Below are 18,355 nucleotides of genomic sequence, written 5' to 3'. Positions count from 1 at the left end.
ATTCGAACTCGGGACCTTTGGTATAAGCGATACACTCGGAAATAATATAACTCTTACTTTCAGAAAATTTATTTTCCAATATTACTTTGGCCTTAAATGTCTTCTAGAATTAAAAACTCATCCGATTTGTTGTTAAAATTGACACTAAAGATTTCTGTGATGAACTGGCGTGACCACAAATTAGGAGATTTCATGGCACCAATACTTTTATTTTAGGAAGAGACAAGTTTTGTAACCAAAATAGTTTTGTACATTTAACAAATCAAAAACTAGAGATAAAAGTTTGTATAAAAATAATTTTCTAAATGAAATATTTTTTAAAACATTAAAAATTTGAGATTATCTACCACCGACGGATTTTTCGGTTGATTTAATATTCAAACTTCCCGAAAGACGTCAGACTTTTGTGACAACCAAGCATATGATAATGTCTGCATACATATATTACAAACATATATTACGCCTACGGGTAGGCAACACTTTTTCGTACGTTTTTGTGGGTTGTGCGCTGTGGGTTTTGTAACGATTATCTTATAGTCAGGAAACTCGACTATTTATTGTTATTATTTATTTATTGTTATATATCTGAAATTGAATTATTTTTTTAAGTGTCCATGCTGAGATGTCTACCATGAAATTTTATGATTTTTAATATCATTAAAAATGCAAATTTTTTTATCGAGTACTTTAAAATTTATTTTAGTAATAAACGTACTACTGCAGTTCAGCTTTCGCTTTCGCTTTAACTTATGTCTTTTGTGTTTTTAGTTATTCACTATGACTTAAGCTAGGTAAAAACACTCTAAATATTGAGCTTAACGTTTTAAAGAAGGGCTACTTCAGAGGCTAATTTGTGTAAATTACTTCACGCTAAAATTTTAATAGAACTTGCGACTCAGTTGCTTTAATCTGAAAACTAATTTTCAGCAGGCAAATGAACAAGGTTCTGAATCAATCTGAACCGAACAGATACGCATGCATTCCAGCAGAGTATCCGAGTCTCAGCGATGGTGGCAGCGCGCTTTTCACTTTTGTTTTTATATAGGAGTGCGATGGAGCGACGGAGCGCTCAGTCGGTTTTCGTTCGTTGACGAGTTAAGTTCACCGCGATTCCACCTCTGATCTGTGGAGTGGACAACGGCAGTTTGTGACAGTTTGTTTCAAATCCGTGCTGCTGAAGCTGAAGCTGGAGCTGGAGCTGGAGCACTGTGTAAATTAATTGCTTGCTAAATAGTTGAACAATCCAAAGTCAATAAACAATGAAAATGGGCATAGCTCTGTTATGACTGACGCTTGCTTGTAACCGTTTGACGAATGTTTAAGTCGAGTGTTTACTAAACGCAATTAATTCTCTTTAACAGCTTAACAGCCTCTCGTTAACTAAACGCCACCGAAAATAGGCAAACTTGTCGCTCAGTAAAATATACATATTGTAGACAAATCACACAAATCGCATCGAAGCGGCCAGCATGCAGACAGTCATTAAGTAAGTATGGCCACCTCCCCGAAATATTGAGATTCCTGCTTTTCCTGAACAATCCCAATCCCAGTTGATTTCGCACAGACCGTTTCACTATCCTAACCACTCGGCACTCAGCCACATATTTGTGGCAGTTATGTGTAAAAAGAAAGCTGCGCATGATTATTGAAAACACGTTTCGAGGGGCCTTCGGCTGGGACCCTGGCTTATCATTCAAGCTGGGCCCACACAGAAAGAAATTTAGCATATTTTATTTTAAAAAACAAAAGGGCACTCTTTTCTGATTTAATTCAGTAAAATTTATTTTACCCTAAGATTTAGTTTATATGTTTGTTTAATTGGAAAATTGTTATGTAATCGAAACATATCCAATTTTTTTGCCCGTGGTGTGTCAATGACAAACGTAAAACCAAAGTCAACTCCCGGCAAATCTTCGACTGGCCTTTGCTTGACATCCTCTGGCTGCATCGATGGATATTTGAAAACGAGTTTTCATCTGGCCGGGGTTCACATTTGAGTGGGATCGGTGTTAGTGGAGTTCAGTCAACCAAGTCTTTGGGAAGCTACACAAACGAGCCTGGGAGATTAATTGGTGGCCAACGCGCTTTAATTAATGCTTTTCATACTGAATGATTTTGGATTCATTGAGCTGCAAAGATACAGTTTAAATCATACAATTGAGTTGCAATCGCAATGTCCTTCAAGTTTTATGGGATGGGATTTAGAAACCTTTCAACATTTGCTTCCTACTCTACAATCGCTGTGGCATAGCCTGTCATTAGGTTTTTTGTGCAGGCATTTATTTGAGTACTTTGACTACTACCGGTTCCCACTGCCCACGACACAGCTCATTGTTCTTCGGAGTAGGAAACTCTAGGTATATGGTAACCATACGTTATGACACAATCCCCACAGGCTAACTATTGTTGTGCTAATGGCACCGTGCTTGCCAAAGACCTGTGTTTAAGGGGCAAACAAAAACATTTGCTAGAGATAAGAAAGTCCGGAGAATCTCGAGATTGACTCAACCCTGTGGGCATTGTTTACATTTAATCAAAACATTTGCTCTCGGCCAAGAACTTCGGGTAATCGAACCCCCCATAAACATACCGATTCAACGGATCAGCTGCAAACATCTTGGGCCGATCACGTTTTCCACTTAAATTTTAGGTGTAAACAAAATTGAATATTTTTTGCGCATCTTTCTCTTTTATTATTTTTATTGGGTTAAGGTGTGCCGCCAAACACTCGAACATTTTTATTTATACGAATTTTTCTAGGTCAGCATTACGTAAACTAAGTGGTTGCCCTTTCTTCGTGGCCTGACTAGTAGTATCTGAATATGAAGTCGATATAGGTGATGTGTGGCTTCGAATTTGGACAAAACAACAAAAGACCGCCTTGTAGAGTTAGAAAAAATAGGAGGAACACAAAACAAAGTCGCACCTCTGCCTATCCGGTTTTACTATTTGACTAATAAAGAATGGCTTTACTTTTTCAAAGATATTTAAGGTTTTTGGGCCAGACAAAAAGAGTTGAGCCAAGGAAATAGCCGAGAACCGAGCGCTTTCGGAGTATGGGCATGGGCATGGGCTTAACTTTGTACAGCTGGGCAGCTATTTGCTCAAATTGCATAATTAAATGCACGCAGACCTTAGTGCAACTCCAATTATGGTCAGCACAGTTTTCTTGGCCGTTGGCGGTTGCGTTTTCTTGGCTTTTCGTTTTCTTTTTCCATGCACCGCTGAAGGTAACTTCTGCGGCTTGGGAGTACCTACTCCCGCCCCGCACCCCTTTGGCATTAACTGACCTTTCCCCCTCTATAATGGCCAAGAAAATTCGTGGGTTACGCAAACAACAAAGCCCGCCAGCATATCGACTAGCCATTGCATTGAAACAAGATCGTATGGGCTTGAGCTTCGGACGCTTCGAGTGCGTTCTGGCCACGATTAATGGCCACTTTCTCTCTGGCTGGATTTATGATCGCCGCCCAAATCGAAATCTGTTAGAGAAAGCGGAATCGATGTCGCAGGTTTATTCTAATTTTCGAGAGTTGAATTCTTGTGGGAGAAGCTTAATTTATAAATATTTCTTTAGCGTTTAGCTTACTCTGTTATCTGTTTTTTAAGAGAAAGTGGAAGTTTCGTTTTTTTTTTGCATGTTTTCTGCTCTTCTGAAAATTAATTTTTGAAAATTAAAATGCAAGCAGCTAAATTGAAATGTTAATATACCATTTCTAATTGATTATTTCAATATATTGTCATGAATCGTTAACTCTTTTTTTATTAAATCCTTTGGGGAAGACGATAAAAAATGCTCAATTCTCTTCCTGATTTTTTAAATCTTTTTTATATAATATATCGAGCTGTGGCACGTTTTGCCAATCAACTTATCCTGATCCCTTCCGCATGCTCCATTCTTTGAGCCAAGACGGAGTCATAACTCTTGACACTTATTCGTTGCGATTAAGACCTGTAATTTATCGCTCTGGTGGGAGGGGCTGGCCTGGTACCTGGCCTGGTAATTCTTTTCGCTTGCTCATGAAATGCACGTGAGTCGTTGAAAATCAGGCCAACGGCTGCCGTAATTCAGGCAAAAATTCTCTGTATTTTGGGAAGATTTTGGAGCGTGTAGCTCACGTAATAGTCCGGCATTTATTCGGCTTTCTTCCCCTCAACGTTCTCCATTTCTTTGGCTTTGAGTGCTGTAAACGGCTTATTACTCATTTGGCACATAATAAAATCAAAATAATTTGCGTACTTGTCAGACCGATGATTGATCGTCGCCACATCGGGACTCAAAAGTACTCAGAGTTCTTAAGGAAATTGCGCGAATTCGCAATTGTTCGTTGGCTTTGGGGGGTTAACGAAACCTGGGAACGTGCCACAAGTCAAGTCGAAGTGCTGCTCTTTATTTCGTTGGGTATTTGTATTTGCATTAAAATGTATTTAATTTTCGTTATTGATAATTCAAATTTTGAGGTCAGGTTGTGAGTTAAAAATTTCGCCGACAGTCGTAACGCTTAATGCATATTAAACAAATGAACTTGAGCTCATTGTTTTTTTTTTTATTTTTCGATATCAGTTGCCAATACACTTTTGTTTTGTGTGTGTTTTTGGTGAACATTCCCAATTTGTTTGGCATGCAAGGCGCCATTTGCAATGGCAGTGTTGGCCAAACAGCCTTGCGACATCTGGCCACCGTTTGGCCTTGTCGTTGGACACCCGCGGCCACTGAATAACCCACTAGTACGAACCCATTTCGACCCACACATCGGGCATGGCGTTCTGCGATTTGTTTGCATTGGCCACATCCTAGGCTTTCCCGCCTTCCGCCTTCCTTCTTCCACCTGCCGCTTTTCCTTCCGGCCCACAAACCCATCAAAGGTGGAAAACTAAGTGGCCTGGCACGGGGCAAATTGCATTGTCGCTGGCTGCGCCTTCCTGCTGCAAATTGCCCTCTTCCTGCTAATAAGTGGATTGCATTGCATTGGCAAAGGTTGCTCCGGGACATCGCCTTGGCCAAGATCCATCTACGCGCCACCACAAATCCACTTAGGGCGCCAACGCCAAGTTCACGAGATAATGCGATTATTGAAACTTACTGGCGCATTCACGTTGCACTGCAGCTAATTGGCAAACATGTCTTTAAAAAAAATAATCTGCTTTTCGAAACCCTTAATAATTTATTAAAACATTGATCTTAGAAACCAATAAGTTAATATTTAGAAAATGCTTAAAGCACCACACCCATCAAGTTTTCACAAAGGATGGTGATGATAGAGAAATGTTTTTGATGAAGAATTGTATAACCCTATTCATAATTTTTGACTATAACTTCAGTTTTACACGAAGTTAGATATTTCATAAACATAACAAAATTATAATCAATAAGTTGAAAAACTAAATTATTTTCTAGTGATTTGAACCATTTCAATTTGATATCAAGGGCCTTAAGAAATATAACAGGTATTAAATTATATTTTATTTGTTCTTCTTTTTTTTTACAATTAGGAAACATTGATAGACTTTTAATTAATAAAAACTTGTGTCGATCAGTCCTAATTTTTTTAAGACACTAGCATTAACGGGTTGAGATTCATTTGCCAAATGTGAACAAGTTGCAGTCCGTGACCCCTTAATGAGTGCATACAGTGAAACGCGGGCGGACAGTGGGGCTCGGGTAAGAGAAACCGCCTATGTGAGTGCTCGACATTTTCGTTGGGCAATTAAAAGCGCGCAGTAGCAATTCGGGCAAGTAAGTAACGCCTGAGTCTTGAATCTTAGTCGCCATCGTCATCGTCATCGCATTTCTCGCTCGGCGAAATTAAAATGTATTAGGTAATTGTGTCTGTGGCACAAATTAACACTTGAAAGGCAATTTGTCGTAGCATTTTGTTTGGGCATTACGAAAAGACTGGGAAAATGAGGCAACCAGTTGCACGTGTACCCGCACCGAATCTATAAATTAATTGACCAAGTTTTGGGCAGTTTTAAACTTAAACTATGATGCATCCAAATGCAACTGCAAAAAAAAAAAGATTCCTAGTCACTGGCAGCAGGGCCTGTACTTATGTGCTCATTCATTGTAGAACAGCAGTTTTCCGGAGTGATTAATGCCAAATTGGTTTACTGACATTGGCTAACTGTGTCACGCTCGACGAACTTCTGTTAAGTAATTTATTAAGATAAACTTTTAAAATACTATAAAAAGTAACGTTTACTATTAGAGCAGCTCCAAGAGGTCATAAAATCGATTGTTCATTTATAAATTATAAACATATCCTTGCTAAAGATGATTTTCGAAATGCTTGTAAGACTGTTTATACAATTCTTGATTCCAAATGATTGTCTAACATTTTGTTACCCCTCAATGTGTCTTATTTCCCACAATGTACTTTTATGGTAAAAAGTAATTAATTGACTAATACACGAGCTATCATCAATTCTTAACTATGATATAGACTTAACGAATGGGTCGAAGAAACAGCTACCAATTTATAGGCGATTGCCAAAGGGAATCATACTTTAAAGGGGTGGGTGCCAATCAAGGCTTGGCATTTTAATAAAAACAACGGCAACCGACACCCAAAACTATCAAAAACATATTAAAAGCTATACAATAAACCCTCAAAACGTAAAAGTTGCCAAACGTCACTCACACAACACAGGTACTCAGCACACATGTGCGATTTCACGTGTGCATATTGCCAGTGTGAGTGCCAGTGTGTTTTGTTTAGTTTTTTACTTATTTTGTGTGTGTGTGTGTGTTTAGGGACGAGGTGACGTACAGGTTGCCACGTCAATGGCAGAGGCACGCCGCCTGCACTTGACACATTTATTGGGCAACGGCAACGCAGGCCGTAGACAAAAGCAGGGCTTCAAACTGGCCGCCCCTCATTGAGCCCCAGGTGGTGGCCCCAGTTCCGCCCCCTTTCGCCCCCTTTGCCCCCCTTTCGGCCCTTTTGCCCACCCCGCCACTTACATAATGTGGGCAGCACTTGTGTATTCACAGCTGAAAGATACCCACCGGCGATGCGATACCCAGCGTAAGATGCCATCGAAGTCCCAGTTAGGGTGCTTCTATGGGTCGGTGATGAGGGCATCTATTGAGCCGGGTTCTTGCCCGATCTCCGGGACTCGATCGTGATCTCCGCCTTCGATAATACGGGCCAAGGAAAGGCACGACCTGTCTCCAGACGACTCAGTTAATTGGCCAGGCTGGGCGGTGATCAGTAGTCATATCTCATATTTGGCAGATCCGAGATTACGAGTGGGGATTATACAACGGACTGTAAATGTACAAGCTTACTAATTAGTAAGCTGCATTCAATAAATTTTAGTTTGAGTTCGTGTTCACTCCCACGTCAAAATAAATAACAGATAGAGCATCTAAACTTCCTCAACAAGTTATAGCTTATTTGCTGTTTATTTTGGGCTCTTAAAAGTTTAACAATTAATCATACGTCGAAGTTAATGCCAGTCATAATTTAAAAATTAAGATTCTTGACAAACGCATTTCAAGAACAGTTTTTATCTGTGCTGTGGGAATTTTCCTCGATCTGTCTTGTTACACAGCGCAACAATATCAAACCGCATAAAATATAATATTTACTTATTTTCATTGTTGGGTAAGGTACTAGTTTTTTGGATTTAGGTAAAAGGTACACAATTTGTCGAGTATCTAGATAACGTAAAAGGTACGAAAACAATATATATATTTTTTTTTTTAAATTTGAGTATATGAACTATGATATTGTGTATACGATTTGGCGATCTGATATCTTACATATCTTACAGTTGCAGTGAAATTATATTATATTTATATTTACTGGGAAAATTTTTTAAAAAAAAGGTTGTGTTACATTTGATTTTTCTATAGGCGTAATTAAAATTTTAATGAAGTCAAAAAATAATATTTTAATTCTCCTTTAAGATATAGTCTATATAATATCCAAACGCGAGCTTACGCAGAATTCTTTTATCAATGAGTTATTCCAGCAGTACACAGTGTTGAGCAAAAGTTAATGCACCAGATGGTATGATGCTAAATCCAACAACGGTTCACCAAGATCTTTGGCTTATTTCTCAGCACTGGAATGCATTTTTTATTTGTTAATTTCCGTGCGAGGAAATCCAGAACACTGCACTTCGATTTGAGGCCGATCTGTGGTGTCGTTCAACTTTGTAAAGTCCGTGTCATTACGTGCAATTAATCGCTGGCCAAAAAATGGTTAAATCATTTACGAAACTGGTTTGCTGATTGACTTTGCTTTATCTTACGAAATAATGTCGAAATAATTGCGAGTTTTTGCCGGTATTGAATTCATTAAGCGGGCAGTACTCGATATCTCACTTGAGGTCCAAAATAAGAACTCTGAATAAATTAGAAGCACCATCGAGCTTTTTTAAACAAATGCTCGCTTAAACGAAAAACATGCATAAGCAGGAAGATGGGTCATATCCGCCTTATATGACACAAAAAACAAAATAACTTCTAGAACAGAATTATTAATCATGGTATGTTTGTTCATTAACATTTTTTGGTGCTTGGGATTCTGTGTCATTAGCGTTGGGGAAAATGTTCAGCTACATTAAACCGGCTAAGTGATTTGAAGCTGTTGACTTGAATGTATTTTTTGCATGTACATTCAACTATGACGGTTTATTGTGGGGTTAGGCCTGATCGGATTTGGAGCCCGTGGATTATGCAGAATCCAATCCTGAACTTTGACCTCTATTGGCCATAAAAGGTTGCATTCACGGCCGGTGACTTGATCGCCCAGATTCGGCATATTAACTTTTGGCGTTATTATGTTACAACTTTTCACAGTAATTGAAGCGTGCAAAAATTCATCACTTTTATCTATATCTATTTTCGAATGGCTACTGTGTGTGTGTGTTTTTTGCCGCGGAAATGGATGGGCATTAAAAAAAGCATTCTGCCCGTGGTTTGCGTGTGTGCGAAACACCGTCGAACACAAATACTCGAATGTCGTAACGAGTTCGGCGGCCAAAATGACTTTTCAAACTTGTGTGTACAAAATTTAACCAGTTGAACAACGGAATAACAACAATAATTACGGCTATAAATTGGCAAATCAAGAGCGTTATGCTTAAGAGGGGAAATCGGAAGTTGGCCGACAATTACATACACCATGCAGCAGGTTTATAGTCTAACCAACCCATTGGAACAAGAAAGGTTTTTGGTAACTAAGCGTTCTCTCTCAGTTCACATTACGATTGCTATGTGGTCAACATTATTTAATAGTTAATAATCACTTCAATTTCTGTGGGTATTGTTTCATAAACAATAAGTCGAATAAAACTTTTACTGTTTTTCCAAACGAAGACTTTAGACTTTAATGATATTTTATAATAGGTTTTGGAAGTAAAAGCATTTCATGTGAAATAAAATTAAAAACTTAGTGTTTGATGGTTCTTAAAATTAAGAAAATGCTTCTCCTAGGCTTTATACTTCTTACTTTAGAATTCGAAGTCGTAATTCAAGATCATAAACATTTTTTACAGTAAAAAAAATAATTAATAATCACTTAAGTTACTGTGGTTAATACTTCATCGACAATAAGTCGATTTCAACATTTGCTGTTCTTTCAAACTTTAATGATATTTTTTTTTAAGGTTTTAAGTAAAATAAAAAAAAGCTTCTCCTTGGCTTTATACTTGTTGTTTTAGAATTCGAAATCGTAATTCAAGATCATAAAAATGTTATACAGTACACATGTATGAGTAGACACATTTTACCGTGCATGTTTTATAGGGTTTTATTTTTTCTGTGTGAATTATTGCTGTGCAGTGACACGAAAAGCAGCAGAGGAACTAAAAAAATATACGATTTTTTTTTTACCTACACATATATTTAATTTGAGCTAGGCCCTGACTGACCGATATTTATTTGTGTCGTTTCGCAGGAACCCCAACTGGTGGCGTCGTCGCACCAAGTTGGAAAGAAGCCTGCTTGTCGTCAGCGGCATTCTCTTCGTGGCCGCCGCCGCCGGATTCGGATTGTGGCTGAACGATGCTCTGAAGGCGGCCGGTTCCCCGGAGAATCCGCAGGCCACGGCCCTGCACGGTGACAGCACCACCATCAACAAGGTGCCCATGGGCTCTGGCCACAAGGGCAAGGCGGGCGAGGACTCCTCCAGCGACGTGTGCCTCACCCAGGAGTGCATCCACACGGCGTCCACCGTGCTGCGCAAGATGCGGCCCGAAGTGGAGCCGTGTGACAACTTCTACGAGTTCGCCTGCGGCACGTACCTCGAGGAGGAGAACATACCGGACGACAAGGTATCGATCAGCACCTTCTCGGTGATCTCCGACAAGCTGCAGGAGCAGCTCAAGGACATCATCACCGCGGAGCGACCGGACTCCGAGCCCAAGCATTTCCTGTTGCCCAACCTCCTCTACAAGGCCTGCATGAACAAGAGTGAGTATTTAAAATGGATATGTTTGCCTTCTCCCAGGTTATCTTATCTGCTCTTGGCTTACAAAATCAAAGCCAAATGCAATGATATAAAATTAGATACTATCATTCAAGCAATCATAGTAGTTCTCCTATGTTAGCTTTTGTTTTTTAAACTACACTATCATTTATAACAAATAAATAAAATAAAAGAAGATTTAGCTATTAAGTTTATTTTGTTGTACACAAACTTGACTTTAATTTGTGGTAATCATTTTAAGCTAGCGTCGTTTAGTTGATTGCAGTTGTAAATAAATTATGTTTTCGTATTTGTGGTTTTAATAATTGAAGTTAATGCCTCAGCCAAGTCACTTTATTAATGGTTTTTGTTCTCATGCAGCTCTTATCGAGTCCTTGGGCGCTGAGCCAATTACTCGCGTGGCTGAAAAGCTTGGCGGATGGCCACTGATCAAGGGCGAGTCCTGGAATGCGGACGACAGCTGGACCTGGCAGGAGCAGGTCAAGAAGTTCCGCACCGCCGGATTTAGCATGGACTACATCATCGACTTCTCGATCGGAGTGGATCTGCAGAACAGCACTAAGCGTCTTATAGACGTGAGTATTCTTCGATTCTTCTAAAGATTTATGTTTAAATGTTTGCTCGTCGGGTAGAATATATATTCTTATCAATGGACAAGTCGATCTGAACGTTACGAATTTTAAAGATTCTGGTAGTGGACAAGCAGAGCAAGTTTATTAGGACCACGCCCACTCTAATATCCAATAGGTCTCTGGAGAGTCAAGTAAATATTTACTTGATCAATATTTTGCGATTCGACCCATTTCCTAATCGAACAAATATTTAAAAAGCTGTTAAAACGTGTATTTAAACATGGTCAATGATGTCAGCACTGGCAAGTAAATATACTTCACCGCCAGATGGCGCATCCCCTTTGTTGTTTGCCGCTTTGATAAAGTTGAAGTTGGCGCCATCTGTTAGGGGAATATTTATCTTAGTTTAATTGGCTAACAGGATAATGGGTAACTGTTCCCATCTTGTTTTTCTAATATATTTCTTGGAGGAATAATACTTTTAATAAGATATTAGCTAAATTTTTAAGGAATAAAAAAAGAACTTTATGCCCTTCTTTTATGCGATTACCATATAATCGTTTGTTATCCTTGAATTTTAGCTGGACCAGTCGGCTCTGGCCCTGAGTCGCGAGTACTTGGTCAAGGGCTTCAACGAGACCCTGGTGACGGCCTACTACGAGTACATGGTGGACATCGCCGTGCTCTTTGGCGCCAACAAGGAACTGGCAAAGACGGAACTGCTGAGCTCGCTGGAGTTCGAGATTGCCCTGGCCAATGTGAGTAGAGGGCGTGGATAGCCAGCAAACCGAAGAGTATCTCAAATCTTTTTGCCCAGATCTCCTGGCCCAACGAGAAGCGTCGCAACTCCTCGGAGCTGTACAACCTAAGGACTCCGGCCCAGCTGCAGGCTGCCTATCCGTACGTGCAGTGGGTGGACTACATGAATGCCCTGCTGCCGGAGGGACTGAATGTGGCCGAGGACGAGATGATCAACCTGTCGGTGCCCAGTTTCTTCGAGGACCTCGGCAAGCTGCTGGCCAAGACGCCGAAGCGCGTCATCGCCAATTACATGTTCTGGCGCATCCATGGCTTCTCGGTGGGATTCCTCAACGAGGAGTTCCGCAAGCGGCAGCTGCAGTACGCCACCGCCCTGTCCGGTCGCCAGGAGCAGGAGGCCCGCTGGAAGGAGTGCGTGGACATCGCCACTGGCAGGTTAGTGCATGCTTCCCACCACCCCCTTCCAGGGGGCAAGGTCGTCGGGTGTTGGCTGTATCCGTATGCGTATTTCGTATCTCGTATCTCTCGTATCTCTGCCCTGTTTCTGTATCTTCTTTTGGTTTCTTTGTGATTTGCAGCATTTGTGGACAATTCGAAGAAGATTTCGATAGGTACTTATTAAGAGAAATGCATTAAACGTTTTCTTGACAAAGCCACAAATATAAGAAACACAAGAAACACACACACCATGCACAGTCAAAGGACCCACTAAACCGAGCACACGCATGCTAAAAACAAGTTTATCATATAATTTTAACATTGCAATGCGTCACTAAACAAATTGGTTAGGTATTTTTTATTCTTGATCAATTTTAGATTTTGTTATAATTTTTTTTTGCACTCTACTGGGTAAGCGTATTTATTTGCTTTGAACTTACTATTAGATGTTATTAAGCACAGAATCACTGTAGATAAGGATTAACACTCATTTAAACCTTTTGTTTCAAGCTTTTTATTGACGGGGTGTTTGTTTGGTGTAGGCTACATTTTAATTGGAATCAACTCTCATGAGATTCTTACCAACTATTACAAGATTGGTTTATATTTCTGTCTGTCCGTGATGAAAATGTAAAGACTTTTTCAGCACTTGCAGAACCCATATTTTAATCAGGGACCGTAATCATTATAATTTTTATAACAAAAGTAATTTGGTTATGATTACATTTTATTTTTGTTTGTTTCTTCAATGAAAATCTTTATTTGTGAGTAATTTTATATAGCTTGGCATAATTTTTATTTTTGAAACTCAAAAATAAGGATTATTAAAGATATGTTTTTGTTATCAAAATAAAACTGACCTGTAAGTCCGGCATGATTTTTATTTAATTTATTTTCATATATCTGAACACCGAAAATATATATGTTTTGTTACTCGGCTACGACTAGCGAGCAGAAACACTACTTATGACCACTCCACTAAATTCATTTTTTGTATGGTTTAATCTTGACCTTAGAGGAAACCATTTGTTTGGTTCACGTTAGTTGGGTTCAGACGCAATCGAGGTCTCATAACTGAATATTTCGAATCGGTTAAATCAGTTCCCAGTCTTCGGTCCTAATATCCATGTTCATTTTGTGTTTCCCTTTTACGTCACAATTTCAATTACTGCACACCTCCAACCGACATCCCATTGCGCCATCTAATCGACCGAATCTCGAATCGACTCCCAGCCTTGGCATATCCGTGGGATCACTCTACGTGCGCAAGCACTTCCACAAGGACTCGAAGGCGAACGCCCTGGAGATGGTCAACGACATCCGCAGCGTCTTCAACGATATTTTGGACGAGGTCAACTGGATGGACGCCAAGACCAAGGAGGAGGCCAAGCAGAAGCTGCACAGCATGGCCACCCACATCGGCTATCCCGACGAGATGCTCGACAACGAGAAGCTCGCCGCGTACTATGCCAAGCTGGACATCGATCCCGCCAAGTACTTCGAGTCCTTCCTGGGCATGAACATCTTCGGCACGGACTACTCCTTCAACAAACTGCGACTGCCGGTCAACAAGACGGACTGGGTACGCCACGCTCGACCGGCGATCGTGAACGCCTTCTACTCCTCCCTGGAGAACAGTATTCGTAAGTCTCACTCACATAAAAAAAAAATAGGGCTTTTCCAATCTCTGAAAGTTGTTTTCCTGGGTTAGTGAATTTTCGCCTCTTGGTAAAACTGCACGGTAAAATCCTTGAATTTAAAAGATAAATTTGATCTGGTTTTTTAACTTTACATCTGCATTTCAATCAATTTAGTTATGGTTAGTTCCTATATTATTTTATAATAAAATATACCACCTTTTTAGAATGTTTTGTAGTTTTCGTAAAATAAATACAAAGTTGTCTATTTGTTAGATATTTAAGAGTCAAAAAGCTTTTGTTCTTTTAGTCTACTAATTTTAATTGTTTATATACATAAATGCCAGTTTTTTATTTTTTTTTTCTCAAGTACTTGATGGTATGATTTTAAAAATTCAGTAAATATATAACTGTTTAGTCGCTATCAATGTCATTAATTAGAATCCCATTTATAAAAACTTCTTTTAAAGTTTCTGATATTGTTATTTTTTGAACAGAATTCCCCGCTGGCATCCTGCAGGGACACTTCTTCAATGCCCAACGGCCCAAATACATGAACTTTGGCGCCATTGGCTACGTAATTGGCCACGAGATCACCCACGGCTTTGACGACCAGGGTCGTCAGTTTGATGTGAAAGGCAACCTGCGGGACTGGTGGCAGCCGGACACCCAGAAGGCCTACCTGGCCAAGGCGAAATGCATCATCGAGCAGTATGGCAACTATACGGAGCGGGCAACGGGTCTGAACGTAAGTGATCCTCTCTGGAGGGTGGACCAAATCTAAAGATTCCTTTTTCTCGACAGTTGAATGGAATCAACACGCAGGGCGAAAATATCGCCGATAACGGGGGAGTCAAGGAGTCGTACATTGCGTACCGAAGATGGGTGGAGAAGCACGGACCTGAGCCCAAGCTTCCCGGACTGGACTACACCCCGGAACAGATGTTTTGGGTGGCATCTGGACAGACCTGGTGTGCCAAATATCGTAAAGGTGGGTTTTATATGTCAAGAAATGTCGAGTGTTAGATTAAAAGTACTTTTTTTATGTACTTGCCCCCATCATTTTAATCAATATCGACTTTATAAGTAGAAATTAAAATTAAAAGCATCCATTTTTTTTAAACTCAAATACATGCTTACCAAAATCCATATAAAAACTCATCACCGATGGCTTGACTAGATTTGTTTGCTGGTAGAAATTTAAAATTATTTTAGTTTGTTGTTTTAAGATGATTAAAATTGGTTAACCAAAACCTACGATACAAAAATAAAGATAATAAATTAAAGTAAAATAAAAATGGTAACAAAAAAGTGTTAAGAATAATTCCCTTAAGAAAAGTGTCTATGTAAGTGCTATGATCTTTTAAGCGGATCATTGTCTGATTTAAAACAAGGAACTATCAAATGAATACTAAATTTTAATTGTGTCTGTTTAATCGTTGCAGAATCTCTCAAGATGCGTATTACCACAGGTGTGCATTCGCCATCCGAGTTTCGAGTACTTGGATCGCTCAGCAATATGAAGGACTTCGCCAAGGACTTCCAGTGTCCGGAGGGCTCCCCCATGAACCCGGTTCAGAAGTGCGAAGTGTGGTAGGACCTGTTTCGACATTGATTGCGTGTTGGTAAATTGTGACCGTCGTGGCGCGATAAGTAATAGAATGCATGGAATGTCAGCGATCAAGCCCGATTCTAGAAGGGCTAATCTCAAGTAGAAATACAAATACAATACCAAGCGTATTTATGATAAGTGTGCATTATGTAAAAATCGTATTTAATAAAATATTTGTTTATATGTAATATATCAATTACTTTTCATAATTTTTTTTGAAATTTTCGTTTTGTATATCATATAGTCAGTCATATATAGTCATATTTTGAAATTCTTAAAAACATACATTTTTATTGTTTAAATTATGCGTACATAAGAAAAACAAACTAAGCGACAAAAAGGGATGAATAAGACTAAAAATTTAAAATAAATATTTTTCTAAAAAAGAAAATGAAAAAACTGACAAAAGAAATTTAATATTTTTGGTCTCTTTAACAAAATTGTTTACTTTTATGATTTAATATTAATTGCATTATCTTTAAATAAATACATTTTTACAGATATTATGTTAGGTGGACCATAATGTTTTCAAAAATTATTTTGTTCACAATTTTAAATTCTTTGAATCCAAAATTCTCTTGATCAAGGTCCGAATTGAAGGACAAATCAACTAGATGGAATCGGCTTTTAATGTTAATCAAAAGTACACACACATGCTCTACAAAGAAGTTAACCAAATCAAGTTGAGTTATGAAATTAATTTGGACGAAACTTAAAAACTCGAGCCTAGTCGATATACTAAATGCACTCGATTTATTGCCTGTCGGCTATCGAAAAGTCTTTATCCCATTGCCACGAAAAATATCGATGCAGAAACATCGAAGTTTGAAATAAAATTTTGTTTCTTGCCAAACTTTTGTTCTTGTTTATTTATATGTATTTGCCTAAAACTAGGAGCTTGTCCACAACAACTCGCACCAAGATGCAGAGACTCAAATAAAGTTATATAAACCACTTGAGTTAAGTGAGAAAGAACTGGAGTGTGAAGTTAACAGTGGCACGAAAATATCGTAAGTGACGGATATGCATCGATCATCTCTGCCGAACATCGATATGGCTGACTATTGAAAATATCGATGACATCGATGTTTCTACACCTCTTATCGATACGACCTTTCTTGCATCCCTAAAACATCGCGCAGCGTGGCCGAGTAGAAATTTTTGCGGAAATTTCCCTTGCAAATCTTCGCCAGCAGAAATAGAAATGTCGGCCCTCAATTTGACCGTTCGCGTGCACCCGGTGGTGCTCTTCCAGGTGGTGGACGCCTTCGAGCGCCGGAACGCGGACTCGCATCGCGTCATCGGCACGCTGCTTGGGTCCGTGGACAAGGGAGTGGTGGAGGTGACCAATTGCTTCTGTGTGCCGCACAAGGAGCACGACGACCAGGTGGAGGCCGAGCTGAGTTACGCCCTGGACATGTACGACCTCAACCGCAAGGTGAACTCCAACGAGAGCGTGGTGGGCTGGTGGGCCACCGGCAACGATGTGACCAACCACAGCTCCGTCATCCACGAGTACTATGCCCGCGAGTGCAACAACCCGGTGCACCTCACCGTGGACACCTCGCTGCAGGGTGGCCGCATGGGCCTGCGTGCCTACGTCTGCATCCAGCTCGGAGTGCCCGGCGGCAAGAGCGGCTGCATGTTCACTCCCATTCCCGTCGAGCTGACCAGCTACGAGCCGGAGACCTTCGGCCTGAAGCTGCTCCAGAAGACCGTGGGCGTGTCGCCCGCTCATCGGCCCAAAACCGTGCCGCCCATGCTGGACCTGGCCCAGATTTCGGAGGCCTCCACGAAACTGCAGTCGCTGCTGGACCTGATCCTCAAGTACGTCGACGATGTGATCGCCCACAAGGTGACGCCGGACAACGCCGTTGGCCGCCAGCTGCTGGACCTCATCCACTCCGTGCCGCACATGACCCACGAGCAGTTCACCCAAATGTTCAACGCCAACGTGCGCAACCTCCTGCTGGTCATTACGCTCTCCCAGCTCATCAAAACCCAGCTGCAACTCAACGAGAAACTTACCTTCCTGCCAACCGCCTAGAAGGGCGTGCGGTAGCGAAGTGGGGATATCTACTTACGGCAAAATTGTAAATGCAGATTGTGTTGGATTGTGTTTTCTATCAATAATAATAAAGTGCTCGGATCGCCAGAAAAACAAAACATGTGTGTCGACTAACTGGTCTGGTTGCCTTACCCATATGTAGCACACTTTTAAATAACTATTTTTTATCACACCTTGGTTACCTCATTGTCCTTAGAGTAAACAAAGTCTGGATGCAAAATTCGATTTCAGTGCTCAGTTTAAAACCTACTATAAGCTTGCATGGCAAATGTTCATCTTAATAATATACCTAAACTTTGTTGATAAAGATCTCTTTAATTCCAGATTTTAAACTTAAAATTAGAAATAGGAAAGGAATTTTAAAAATCTCACTTTGGATTGCGTACACGAAGAGAATAGAAAAGTTCACGCCAAACTGTATTATGTTTGCTATTGACGAAAATAATACTTATTGAAAAAAGATCTTTCTGATTGCTTTTTTTTATGGCAAGGGGTGTTATTATAATTGCTGCCTAAAAGTATACCACACATTTTGCTCGCAAGTTTCACCTTGCATAGGATTTGCACCAAAGACTATAAGAATATTATAGTCTTTCATTGCACACTATACACTACATCGTATGGATAATATTTTTTTTAGGTAAAAAGTGCTGCAGTTTTTCATATAAGAACGTATTATCAATTGTTGTCTTTGTCACATATGGTTTAGTCATTCGTGACAATATTTAATATCAGAACTTTTAGATGGTGATAGATATTCTCCTAATTCCGCGCTGATCTAGTGGGCTTTTCAAAACTTACTTTTTCACGAACAATTTAATTTATAA

The 18,355-nt window shown here is 39.9% G+C and overlaps 2 protein-coding genes across 2 annotated transcripts; both read left to right on the top strand.

Moving 5' to 3' along the window:
• The first annotated feature begins 1,064 nt into the window (after nucleotides 1-1,064).
• Nucleotides 1,065-15,648, top strand: LOC108141134 (neprilysin-2). The gene is made up of 10 exons (XM_017264357.2): nucleotides 1,065-1,210; nucleotides 1,362-1,486; nucleotides 9,912-10,426; nucleotides 10,803-11,017; nucleotides 11,596-11,772; nucleotides 11,832-12,208; nucleotides 13,445-13,854; nucleotides 14,346-14,596; nucleotides 14,653-14,839; nucleotides 15,294-15,648. Exons 2-10 carry the CDS (start codon nucleotides 1,470-1,472, stop codon nucleotides 15,443-15,445), a joined length of 2,301 nt encoding a protein of 766 aa, XP_017119846.1. The 5' UTR covers nucleotides 1,065-1,210; nucleotides 1,362-1,469; the 3' UTR covers nucleotides 15,446-15,648.
• Nucleotides 15,649-16,566: 918 nt separating this feature from the next.
• On the top strand, nucleotides 16,567-17,626 carry LOC108141243 (eukaryotic translation initiation factor 3 subunit F-1). The gene has a single exon (XM_017264500.2). It carries the CDS (start codon nucleotides 16,665-16,667, stop codon nucleotides 17,505-17,507), a length of 843 nt encoding a protein of 280 aa, XP_017119989.1. The 5' UTR covers nucleotides 16,567-16,664; the 3' UTR covers nucleotides 17,508-17,626.
• Nucleotides 17,627-18,355: the final 729 nt, after the last annotated feature.

This window comes from Drosophila elegans, unplaced genomic scaffold, assembly GCF_018152505.1.
Source record: "Drosophila elegans isolate 14027-0461.03 unplaced genomic scaffold, ASM1815250v1 contig_476, whole genome shotgun sequence".
Classification (NCBI taxonomy): domain Eukaryota; kingdom Metazoa; phylum Arthropoda; class Insecta; order Diptera; family Drosophilidae; genus Drosophila; species Drosophila elegans.
The sequence above is the reverse complement of the archived record's forward strand: the minus strand, read 5'-3'. Positions and strand labels throughout refer to the sequence as shown.